The 13728-nt window shown below is 40.3% G+C and overlaps 1 protein-coding gene across 1 annotated transcript in view; it reads right to left on the reverse strand.

Moving 5' to 3' along the window:
- Positions 1-4529: 4529 nt before the first annotated feature.
- The window catches only part of gnaz (guanine nucleotide binding protein (G protein), alpha z polypeptide), a gene marked incomplete at its 3' end in the record, with an annotated part of 42448 nt that continues 33249 nt past the window's right edge, over positions 4530-13728 (reverse strand). Inside the window, exon 4 of the mRNA XM_080756379.1 lies at positions 4530-4874. Coding sequence (XP_080612505.1) covers positions 4530-4874 — 345 coding nt within the window. The remainder of the gene's footprint in view (positions 4875-13728) is intronic.

A 13728-nucleotide genomic window follows, 5' to 3' on the forward strand; every position in this document is an offset into this window, starting at 1 on the left:
ATGTGGATGGTGGCTTCTCTCCATATAGACAATTCATTGAAGCTGACCGCTTTCTCAAATAGCACTGCTGCTGTGAGTTCAGTCCACACTGGCTGGTCAGCAGAGAGAGAGAGAGAGAGAGAGAGAGAGAGAGAGAGAGAGATAGATAGAAAGAAAGAGTATAGAACCCAGCATCATAATTCATCTCTTCCTGTCTTTCTTCAGAGGAAACAGTCAAGTATCAAGCTTAGTCATTGTGTGTGTGTGTGTGTGTGTGTGTGTGTGTGTGCATGCGTGAGTGAGTGAGTGAGTGAGAATGTGAATGCACAGATAAAACACACGTCAACTCTTGTTGACTCATTTTGACTTGATGGGAAACCTCACTACTCATTATCTGTCTGTCTCTCTCCCCTGAGTGCCAACAGAGTGTGTGTGTGTGTGTGTGTGTGTGTGTGTGTGTGTGTGTGTGTATGTGTGTGTGTGTTTTAACTACTGTATGTTTATTTATGCTGTATGATTGTGTGTGTGTGTGTGTGTGTGTGTGTGTGTGTGTGTGTGTGTGTGTGCGTGTTTTAACTACTGTATGTTTATTTATGCTGTATGATTGTGTGTGTGTGTGTGTGTGTGTGTGTGGAGAGATCCTCGATTAAAGATGAATAACATCAGGTGTGCAGCGTTGCAGTACATTCCTAGAAATGTAGTGGAGTCAAAAGTACAATATTTGTCTTTGAAATGTAGTGGAAAGTCAAATATCCAAAGATACAAATATTCAAGTAAAGTACAGATACTTAACGTAAGTAGTACAGTACTCAAGTAAATGCATGTTGTAACTATCCACCATTGGTTGTCATCGCCTCCCCCACATGACAGTCACAAGGGATCATTTCACTTCACTGCAGTCAAATTTATATTTACTCCTCAAACAAATGCCCACTGTTAATCATACTTCTAATATTGCCATTCCGTCATCAGCTGGGCAGTATTTGAAGTATCTTTTGATCCATCAAAAAAAAAGGGGGAAAAAAAGCTATATTTCTTGTAGGATAATAACAACGTCCTATAACTCCATCATCGGACGTTGTTGTGCGCTGAAAATACCCAAATTACAAACTCAACGTGTGGCAAGCTTGAAAATATGCATTTAGATTTCTTTCTTTTTTATAAAGGATGCTTAATGAGTGGTATTGTTTTAATGAATGTAATTTGTGAGGCGACAGTAATTGACCGTTAACCTTTGATCACCGGCTACTTCAAATCAGTTCATCCTTGAGTCAAAGTGGATGTTTGTGCCAAATGTCATAAAATTCCTTTGAGGCATTCCTGAGATATCGTGCTCAGAATTTGGAACGGACGGACGGACAGATGGAAGTACGGACAATACAAAAACATTGCCTCTGGCACGGCTGTCCACCGGTGGATGCATAACTGTAGATCCAATAGAACGTCACAGTCCCCTCCCCCTTTCAGAACGGCGAGTGGCCCAGGAAATGATTCTCCATTAATTTTCTCCATAGGCTTTTCAAAACTTATTTATTTAAAGACCTTTTAAGCGTTGTACGAAGCCAACTCTTGTCGTGACAAATCATGACAACACACACAATATTTTGGACCAAACAAATAATTACAAAGAAGAAAAACAACAAAAAAAGTGTTGTAACATGCCGTTTTTTTTCTACTTTCTAATTCTTTGTTTGGCCCGATTTTTTTTGTTTGTTGTCATGATTGGTCACGACAAGAGTTGGCTTTGTCCGCGGCGTAAACGTCTTTAAATAAATATGGACGGGGATTTCTTTTCCGGGTCTCTCGAGGGGGCGGGACTGCGACGCTCTATAGTGAATGACTAACACATTTCACCAGCAGACATGTTGGTTCAACCAGGGTTTATGCTCTAATTGGGGTGGAATGTATGTGTGGCATTCTACACGGTTTGTCATCCCCATACACACACATGCAGGCTGAGTTCCTTTAGGGGCAACTTAATTGCATAGTTTGTGTACTAATTACTTTTGCCCCAGTGGTTGTGTTGCATGGTCAAGAACAGACTCTTTTCATTATGATCTTGGACAGCCAGAGATGGGGCAATGATTTAGGAACACCATGTTCCATATTCCCTCATTCCAAACTGCAAATCAATTGATGCAGCATAATTATGAAAGAATGAGAGATTATCTCTGAAAGTGTTAGTGTCAATGAACGTTCTCATCCCATCCTTCTCAACACACACAAGCCACTTGCATACAAGTTCATACAACCAACACCCAAAAAGACATTTGCTCCACAATCTAAATTTGCATAATTTGTTTTATTTATTGTTATTGTCCTTTTTTTAAATATTTCTTCTAAATTGTTTTATTTTCATTTTCATTGAAATGGACATCCCATAAAGTAAAGTCAAGCCTGAAGCCCTTAGCTGAGTTGTTTGCACATTGTCTGAACTAAAAAGTAAAGATTGGAGGAGTGGATTTGGGTCTCTCTCTCCCTCTCCCTCTCCCTCTCTCCCTCTCCCTCTCCCTCTCTCCCCCCCCCCCCCCCCCCCTCTCTCTCTCTCTATCTACTTTCACTCTTGTTCTCTCACTAACAGAACACAGTCAAATCAAGTTATTTTAACTTTGACAGTGTAAAAATGGAGTGGTCCATTACACTTTCAAGAGTTACAGTAACACTCCGGATTTCTACAGTGCATCTCAACTCAACCTTCATGTATCATTTGTTTTGAACAAAGAGTGTACCTTACAGTATATTTACACATCTGACATACTGACTGACTGTATTACAATTTCACTTAGATAACGCAAGGAGGATTAAACTGGACGTTTTTTATCATTCATATATTTTTTGCTGTCTTAAACTTCTTTCCTTTAGTCCTCCGTTGACACACTTTACCTTCTCTAGCTGGGTCTGTAATCAGCTTGTCGTCATTATCATCATCATTATCATCGAAACATCATTGTCACCATCATAATTATATCTATATATCTCTTCAATATATTCCTCTCTGACAACAACTGTACAATCGTACACAGTGTTTGACTTTTATATATAGGTTTGGGAATATATTACTTGAAACTAAGAAGAAAAAAAAAGAAGAAAATATATTAATATCCCAAAGTAACAAAAACATGCATGTTTCAATGTTTTTGTCAATAAAAAACAAAATAGGTAACATAATTGATGGGATCTGTTTTTCTTTTTTTCTTTTCTTTTTTATTTACACTACATTGGCACTGTTTTTGTTGTGTTTTGTTGGAAACTGGAATGATCATAAAGAATACTATCAATTCTACTGTGTGTTAACACTCTCCTGGTACCGGAAGTCAGAGGCCTGCTCTAAATGTCAGGTTTGACAATCATACTCACTTTATAAACACACACAAACAAAATAAACAAGCCAAAATAAAGAGGGGTGAAGAGAGCAATTTTAGACTCATTCAGGGGAAAGGGATTGTGTGTAGAAAAAAGCATTTCACTTCAGCTTGAAGGCTGATTTGTACGGCATCGAAAGAAGGAGTCGCGCAACATAAAGACATTCTAGAAGACTTTGCATCGCGACATTTTAACCACTTAGACCCTCTATTCTTAGTAAAACGGACCTGAGTTGCAAGTGTACTTGGACCGCCTTTTTCTGTCTGCACAGTACATTTTCGCCCCAAACAGGCGATATACAAGCTCACAACGAGCTTGTAGGCCGCCTATTTGTGGCCAATGCTCCTCCCAGAACCGTTTAAACCTCTGGGGTTCAAGTGGTTACGCTTGTAGATTGGCTTTTTTCGGCATGTGGCTCCCTCATACAATGTCGTGAAAATTAAGCATATACTGTGGCAGTTTTCTCCTTTAGGCAGAAACCCTGTGACATCATGTCTAGTGACAATGTTTCCCAAATATTGGTCTCTCTCCCTCCGTGTCATCTGGTGGACCTGCTTGTTTACCTTTTATTAGGGTGAAAATTCAAAAGGAGAGCATTGACTTATGCTTTTTTTTTGTTGTTTTTTTTGTTGTTTTTGAAAACTCTTCTTCAAAAGCAGCATTAACTTACTCAGGCAAATTAGATAACCTAAGGAGACAAAAGTAATTGAACATTGCCAGAAAAGAACAACGACTCGGTTCCAATTTTGGCAGGCAGGTAGGGATAACTGTCTTCAATTTCCAGTGTTTCCATGTCAAACTAGTGCTTGACAGTTAATCCGAGGTCCTTGTGTGTGAGCAAACATGGAGGATGTGTGTGTACATGTGTTTGTGTGTGTCTGTGTGTCTCTACATACTCATATATTCAGTGCAAACACATTGGGTAAAAATCCCATCTTGACCATTAAACCACCAACTCCGTTATTTTCAAGTGACAAAGTGGAACACTGATTTAGAGTCCACCTTTTGACCATCATCACTTTCTTCACAGTTCTCTGTCGCGTCTCTTCGAGGAGATAAACCGATTTGGCAGACTGACATGCCTTTTAGTCCACCCAGCCTAACAGTGGGCCAAGTGCTGCCAAGCAGCCAGTTTCCCACCCCACCCCGCCCAATTCCCGCCCGCCCACCCACCCCGTGTCTGATCCCTAGCACAAGCCAATGTACTTGAGATTGTTTTGGATGATCACGTCCGTGACAGCATCAAACACAAACTGGATGTTGCTGGTGTCAGTGGCGCAGGTGAAGTGAGAGTAGATCTCCTTGGTCTCCTTGTTGCGGTTGAGGTCCTCGAACTGCCGCTGCACATAGACGGCGGCCTCCTCGTAGGTGTTTTGGCCTTTGTAGTCGGGAAAGCACACTGTCAGAGGAATGCGTTTTATCTTCTCGGCCAATAGATCTTTCTTGTTGAGGAAGAGGATGAGTGATGTGTTGGTGAACCAGTTGTTGTTGCAGATGGAGTCGAACAGGCGCAGGCTCTCTGCCATACGACTCTGAGAGAGAGAAAATAAAGTGAAATTAGAGTTATAACAGGTTTTCACCCCTTTTCATATCAAGGCCCATTATTTATTGGGTATTTGAGCCACGGACTACCATTAGACCCAAAACTAACTAATATTCTGTTGTCGTTGGACAGGATTCTGTCCACAATTCCATTCTGTATTGATGATCAGGAACAGCTGGAGAAGAAGTATCGAGGCAGAAATGGCAGAGAGAGGGCTCAACTGGGGAGATCTCGAAAGAACGGCTAAAAACCGAGTGAAATGGAGGACATTTGTCAACGGCCTATGCACCCCAGAGGAGCAACGGGCTTAATTCAAGTAAGTCATTGATGTTGGTACCATTAGGAGAGACAACAGGCAAACGTTGAATTGTTTAGACTTCTTGTAAATTAAGCAATGCAGATGTGTAACAATAATTTAACTCTTGAGAGTTAAAGATCTATAAGGGGTTAAGGGCCCATTTGGTTAGCAACACTCCATCATTTAGCTGGGGACCACCTGGAACCACCACTGAGTTATATCATTGTAATGGCCACAGTCTGATGATGGTTGTTTTCACATGTTGGATAAGGTGATTTGGAACACCTGCAGAATTAGACCGTGCAGGGTCAGAGGAGATTTGACCCTTGTGAGGAACCTATAGATAAGAGGAGGTCTAATCAATGTCAATTGTCAAGCAACACTGATCTCCACTTTACCAGTCACAGACGGATGGCTGCTCTGTTGTATCAACACAGTCTTGAGATTAATTTAGCCAAATTAATTCTGACACAGATTATTACATATCTTGCCCAATTTCCTTCCTACAATTTGACCCATTTGATTTAAAGTACTAAACAAAGTTGGTCCAATTTCAATTGTCTAAAATGATCATCTGTAGCCATGGACAACAACGTTTGTGTGGCCCTCTTCCAGGACTTCCAAGTAGAATAAAGTTCCAATTCCAAACATTACGCTAAGTGATGGCACTTTCACTCCACCCTTGGGACTTAGCTATATGTGGCACCAAAGGTACAACATGGCAAACTTGATCATTTCCCAACGTGTGTGTGTGTGTGTGTGTGTGCGTGCAGGTCTTTTTGACTGTAGAAAATTGTCATTCAAGTCATTATGCATAATTGAACTAACATCTAATTCACAGTGAGTGAGGTAAAATGTGTGTGTGTGTGTGTGTGTGTGTGTTTGTGTGTGTAGAGAGAGAGAGGGGGGGGGGGAGTACTAGTCCGTAACGCTTTGTGAGCTTGTACATCGGCTATTTTCGGCACATGGCACTGGCGAGCGACTAAGTACTAAGGAGGCTGAATCTTCCACTCGCACTCTCTCGTCTGTTATTCTTATTCAGTCCTCATGACAAGACAGTGAGTCACAGGAGCTGCTAAATGAAAACAAGGTCACTGTGGCTAGCCCGACTGCACCCTTCCATACAGGAAGTACGAGCGATGATGGATGGATGGATGGATGGTAGGACTGTTCTCAACACAATCAAGACAATATACTGTCCTTGCGTAACCAATATATTGATTACGCCTATCAAGAGACAATACCGTAGAGACCTAAAGAATGTAGATTCCCCCCCCCAAAAAAATTGAGCAATACGTAAGGCTTTGACTTTGCTCTTTTGGAGAATATTAAAGAAGAGCTCTTGTAGTGAAATCAGTAGGACAAAATTCAAATTCAGTGTGTATCGCGATCCGAAACGTAGCTTCTGTATCTTGATGGGTATCGTGAGGTTCTTGTATGCAATACCCGGCCCCAATGGATCGATGGGTGCTCGAGGCAGCAGCTGCGGGGCCTTGGGGGGCATTAGGCCCTGACCCGAGACCAAGCGGTTATGCCCTGGCTCTTCCAGTATGAAGTACGTGATGCTGTTTAAATGTGCTCTGTTCTGTGTGCTTATCACTGTGTTTGGTCTATGGGCGGAAAACCTTCTCTGCAGGAAATTAAGCCAACGAGGAAGTGAATCAAATCGCTGCCGTTCTCATTAATGTCCTAGAAGGTGTCCCTATTTCCCCCCCTCCTGCTGGTTGCAGAATAATTTACATTCCGTTAAAGTCAATGGGTATTTGCATGTGGCAGTGTCTGTGTGACTATATGGGTGAGAGAAAAGAAGGAGCAAGTGGGCGGGTTCAACAAAGCTGCAGGCATGTGGTGAGTAGCCACTAGCCAGTAGCTTGTGACTGGGAGGTTGTCAGTCGGAAGACTGGGCTGCTGTTTGAAAGGTTACTGAAAAAAATATATCGTGCTCTGAGCAAATCACAAGATCTAGTTACAGTCTGAGGAAAGGATAGTGAAAAAATTGTTTTCTTTTGACGTTTAAACAATCAATACTGGATACTGATACTGTAGAACACACTGTAATTTTTTAACCCAGCAGATTTTAGGAGTTGTTATGATTAAATGACCACAGGTATAGAAAGCAATGGCTTGCATTTTAAACATCTGGATAGTGGTCACTGGTTACCTTTACAGATGAGCTCTACTTTTGGGATAAGTAGGCCTCCACACGAGATAAGGGTGACGGTGACCCATAAATAGTGTACACATTTTACGGAGTGGTTCCTAGGGGCTGTCTAGATTAGAATAGGGTCTCTGTGCCTGCCTGTGTCTGTCACACACAGCTCCTGCAGCTAATCTTGCAAACCACTGGGCCGATCAGCGCCACATTTCTTGTGCATGCTGCCTGTAGGCCAAGTCAAGAAGTGTATTCATGAATATATCTTTTTTTTTTTCTCATATTTTTTTCATTGTCTCCCCAACTTATTTATGCCAATTCCTCATGTGTATGCCAACTTGCCAACCCCTACTGTTGATCTGGGGCTGGTGTAGACAAGTGACAACCACATAATTCCTGCTCCATGCTGAAGGCTATTTGTTTATTTATTTATTTTGACACAAAAGATAACCGGCACGGAATTTCTTGACAGGAAGTAGCTCATAACATGTCTAAGGTGGATTTTTATGAAACAAAAACTTTACAGATTGAAAGAGGATAATTTAAGCTTTCCGTACTTACTTACAGAGATATTCTATATCATATCATATCCTATAAACAAAAGTATATCCTATTTTTTTCAATCAGGATATAGCCTACTTTGTATTTTGAGGTCTCAATGCATCGCATCTGCATTGTGAACCAGTAGATCTAAAAATAGGGATGCCAGCCAGGTTGAAAGAGGTTAATATAGGCTGTGAGGGAAGAAGGGAGTAGTTCCCAGAAGGATGAAGCAAAAACGCCCTTGCCTTCCTTCTCTTCAAAACACAGTAGCCTATGAATAATAATAATAATAATAAATGTTATTTATAACGCACTTTACATTTGAAACCAATCTCAAAGTGCTACAGGCAGAAAAAAAAAAGTAAAATAAAAATAAGAATAAAACAGTTAAAACAGCACACAGGGCAGCTTAAACGTCCGACTGGGCAAATGCCTTACTAAAGAGGAAGGTCTTTAGTCCCTTTTTAAAAGCGTCCACGGACTGTGGTGCTCTCAGGTGGTCGGGGAGGGCGTTCCACAGCCGAGGGGCAGCTGAGCAGAAGGCCCGGTCCCCCATCGGTTTGGTTCTTAATCTTGTGCGCCTACAGTATGCAGGTACTCAGGCACTTATGCACACATGCGAGCATGTGCATGCACACTCGCATGCATGCAGTTTTCCCCTCTAGTCTCCCTGCAGCAGAATCCCGTCCCTACGGGTCCATCCGTTTCAATTTGTGAGTTGAATTGAGAGTTGACAGTTATATACTTTTACACTGTATAGTATATGTCTCCAGACAGAGACCTTATTATTATTAAGCGCAAAGCATTAATGAAGAGTTTCCGCCCCAACGTTAATGCTTTGTTTCCAGTAAATACAAGTGTCTGAACTGAGGAGCCACCCCCCACAATAATTCAATTCATTGAAGTTCTTTTCAAATGCCACATGCGTCACAAGAAGGTACTCTTTGTAATGGCATCAATGGAGATATTTTCCCTTTCCCTCTGCTTTGCAACAATGCCTCCATGTCGGAACAGACATTCTCTTTCTCTGTCATCTCAGATTTATTTCTCATCCTTGTTGCACTGCACTGCTATCGCCGCGAGTCGTGGATCTTCTTGGCATCTGCATGCAATGCATGGATTAAAGTTCTCAGTCACCACGATTGATTTCAATCACTTGGATTCCATATACAAGCATGTCTTCTATGGAAGAATGTTGCACAGCAAAAAAAGTGGTTATATGTTAAAGTGGCTATAGCTATAAAGGTGCGTTCATCAGACTTGAATTTAAATATTCGCATCGGTTCGTCCCATTTGTGCTGCGCCAGGTCGCGCCGCACCTGTCGCGGCGCTTGTGCAACTTCTCGTCTTTGCATATAGACTTTGTATGTAATCGCGCCGCTCTAACCATCCAAGTCTGAACGCACCTTAAGAGGCACATACACTACTGTAACTCTGAAAGGGACTCTTATCTGATTTATATTTCACACCACTGCTTCTGGTTGCTATAGGCACGACTATCATTTACAGCTACAGTATAAGCTACAGCCTACAGGATAATCTAATTTGCTTAGCATACTGAATATGTGGCATGTATATTGGCATATCATGGTAATCTGGTTAACTAAATTAACAAAATTTGACAGTCACATTATTTGTCATGTATCACTCAGTCTACAGTGGCCTCATTGTATTTCAGGCAGCTTACTTTTAAACCCAATTTCAAAAGACTATTAAATAAAAAATGAGCTAATTCAATTACAGGAGAGTAATGCATTTGTTGCAACTCATTTACCAGAATGATGTCAAGAGATAAACATATCGTAACTGAATTCTGATTCCGAAAATTTAAATTCTGAAATGTGCTACCATCTAATTTGATTCTGAAGTGATGGCCAGTTTGAACTGAAAGCCATTAACCTAGCTATCCAACTTTCAGTTCTGTAAGTTTATTTACTGCTTATTGCGTGTGGCTGTAAAGGAAATGGCTGTAAAGGTTTTACAGTAAAAAAAAAATAATAATTTGCAGTTAACGTTTTCAACACAAGAGTAGCACAAAAGGATTGATTGCTGTCTTAGTTTGTGGTCTGCACTAAAGAGCCAGTCATTAGCCACAATAATAAATAATGCACTCGGACAGAAACCTTGTATATCCAAAACCGTTCTTTTAAAATATATATATTATTTAAAAACTATTGAATAGTGAAAATAGCCAATATTCACACATTTTGTGTGACACTCTTGGATTATGAATTAGGAAATCGATTTCCAAAAAAGAAAAACCCCAAAATAAATAAATATGGAGGTATGAGGTTTGTGCCCGACAGCCATGACACGACTTCTTCTTTGGCTACTGAAAGCTACACTCAGTGGTGGAAGAAGTATTGGTTAAAAATGTACTTTGAGTACCTTAACAGCTTTTGGTGTGTGTTACCCAAATGTTGTCCTAACATTAAATGCCTTTGACAATGAATGGACAATTTTGAGTGTTTGTGTAAACACAAACATTGACGACGAAGGTGAAGACGCAAATTGTTATTGGCCGTAATGAGATGATGTACGATGATAAGAGCCGCCCCTCACTTCACACGGGTGTGATAAAAAAAAAGGATACTAAAAAACAAGCGATCTATAAGCTCACAACGCATCACGTCTCGACACATTGTGAGCGTGGCTAATTTCAAATGGCTGAAATATAAAATAAGGCTTAGTGGTTAATGTATGCGTTTAGTATTAATAATACAAAAATAATCTGCATTTTAACTGGTAACAAAAGCTGTCAAATAATTGTGGTGGAGTAAAAAGTATTGAAAAATGGAAAATACTCAAGTAAAGTACAAACTGTGTACTCAAACTTGCACTTAAAGGACGACGTCACCCATTTTCACTCTTATCTTCGTAAAAATAAATAATAAAATAATAATAGCTAACTGTAGAACGTCTGTTTCCGCTATTAAAAAAAACTATTTGAAACCCAATTTAATTTATTAAAATTGGTTAGCGCTTATTTTTCATAATCAATTAAATCGACTAGATTGAACTGTTACAGTGCTATGCATACACACACACACACACACACTCGCATGCACGAGCGAGCGTGCCATCACACACACACACACACACACACACACACACACACACACACACACACACACACACACACACACGACACACCCCTCCTACAGCAGTGCATTTGTGTTCTTTCCAGTGCTGGTGTTTGTTGTACAAGCAGGCCTTCTCATCCTCCATTCCCTAGCCACACAGCTCACTGTCAACAGCCCAGGATTAGGAGCATTTGACTGGCCTGTTGCTAAGCAACAGTAACCGTGGCAACCAATTCATTATAAAGACAAGGATGGGACAGGGGGGGAAAAGCATCAGGGCTTGGTTTGGTGGTCAAAAATGGTTATATATATACTGTGATTGTCAGTCTCGTATATAGGCTAAGGCTACTATGTAGGTAATGGGTATAGGATTATTATATACTGTATAAGTCCTTGTATAAAAATACAACAATAATGCACACTGTCAGTGGAAGGGATGCTTTATTGTGAAAACGTATGTATATTTTAAGATGCAAATTGGTCTCCGATGAGCATTTATATCTTTAGATACTGTATGGCTGTAAAGTGCCTGCAGCCTACCGCCGCAGAGGTATCCGGCTCTGTCGAGCGTCTATTATACCAATACAATTGGCCCGTGTTTGGGGGAGGGAAGCTGGTCAGCAACTGTCTTCTCTTCATTTATATAAGAACAAATTAAAGTATGTAGTATTAAAGTAATCACTTAAATTATTCTTATTCTAATTAGTATATTTTCCCTGTTTTGTATTTATTATTAATACTGCAGGTACTCCTACGGGCGGTGGCAGCAGCGCAATTTAAGGCTACGCCCCGGGTTGCGTAATAGGGTAGGGTTCCCGCCCTGCGGGACTAGGTTTTTTTTGGCCGATAAAGTATAGTTTTAGACCACGACGAAGTTCGAGTTGCAACCCGATATGGACAGAATAGTAAATTATTACAAAAAAAAGAATAAAAAATGAAATGGCAGATCTACAAGCTATTTTAACCCCCAACATATACCGTACTGTATGTAACACTCCTGTCCAATCACCCAGGCCCAGGTATACAGAAAGCACAGCTAATAGAAAGAAACATGTTACATGCAGCACACACACACACACGCGCACACACACACACACACACACACACACACACACACACACACACACACACACACACACACACACACACACACACCTGTGGGGCTTCTATAGTAGGAAGTATAGGGTGCCCGCAGGGCTTCTAGTAGGAAGTATACACAGTCACACAGTCACAAGTATACAGTGACTGTGTATACCTGTCACATGCACACACCCATCTATGCATTAACCCATTCTTTACGAGTTTACGGGAACCCCTTTTGGTGTTTTAAGCATTATGTTATACTTTAGCTATTGCATCAACGAGTGCCATGCTACGAGCTTGTAGATCTGTTATTTTTGAAAAATCGTGAAAATGTGGTGCACATCTTTGAATATATATTCTTTCAGAGCGAACGTTTTAAACTAAAAACACATTTTCAGATGGGTGTTCCATGGCCAAATATAGATAAGTCCGGGCGTCCTTGACATGAAAAAGGTTCAGCACCAGTGATATAGAAACATATAGGTTCTTCAGAAAACGGTTTGGATTTAGAAGCCTTTTTTTAATCGACCTCAGCCCTAAATGCATTAATGAACTATAAATATGATCTCTCTGCTGCCTAGGGACCTTCTCCATGAGTGGCTGCTCATCTCAGACAATCCATAGAAAATTAATTGGATCCATCCGTCAATGTGTGCAGTTAGGCCTATACGTACGTGTCAAGGTTCAAGGATCAAGGTTTATGTATTGTTATTTGTTACATCGTGCGCGGGTAATGTACAATTATTTTGATAATCATCATTATCATAATAGTAATCATAATGGTTTTTGTTTACCTAAAACCTACAACAGCAGAACTAATGTCAATGCTATAAATTAATAGCCTTGCCAGCCTTAACCCATTTTGGGCGGGAACCCCTTTTGGTGTTTTAAACATTATGTTATAATTTAGCTATAATTTAGCTACGAGCTTGTAGGTCTGCTATTTTGGAAAAATCGTTAAAATGTGCTGTGACTGTTCTCCCTCATACAGTGCTTTCACAATGAATCTATTTATTCTCACAGGTACATATTCACACATTATCCTGTGAACTCAATTAGCACCGCACGACAGCGTTTACTTTTGCCCTACAAACACAATAAAATGTGTGTAATACTATCACAATGCACAGCATGTGTCCAGAAAATGCTATGGTTAAAACTTAAAACATTTACATGTTTATTAATCAATTGCGGAAAGAAAGAAAAACTTGTGTATTATTGTTGTGAGTAGTATCAGGAAGTTGAGATGGTAGAATGTTAGACACACCCTAAAAACCTTCCCCATGTGCCTAGAAAGACCAAAAAATCTTATCTACTCTTGACTTTCTGTAAATTACTCTCAAAACACTATAAGACAATTAATGCATATACTATCGGATGGAAAATAGCTCAGATTGTATACGGCGAACAAAAGTTCGGAAACTTAACTTTGGTCAATTTTGTCTCCACTTTAATAATACCAATTGGTATTGTATTTTATATAATTTTAATCGTTGATTAGTCATCTTTACAACGAGGTATAGATTGTAAGGTTCGGGCGTTCGTGGAATGAGCAACACAGCTAAACATGTATAACCCATATACTGACGCAGAGACTGCCGAGCCTATTTCAATGCAGCACACACTGCACTGACATCCTGTCTGGAGCGTCCATCTTTAATCCTAAATAAATAGTGTCAATGCT

The sequence above is a fragment of the Protomyctophum bolini genome, assembly GCF_963924005.1.
Source record: "Protomyctophum bolini genome assembly, chromosome: 22".
NCBI classification, from domain to species: domain Eukaryota; kingdom Metazoa; phylum Chordata; class Actinopteri; order Myctophiformes; family Myctophidae; genus Protomyctophum; species Protomyctophum bolini.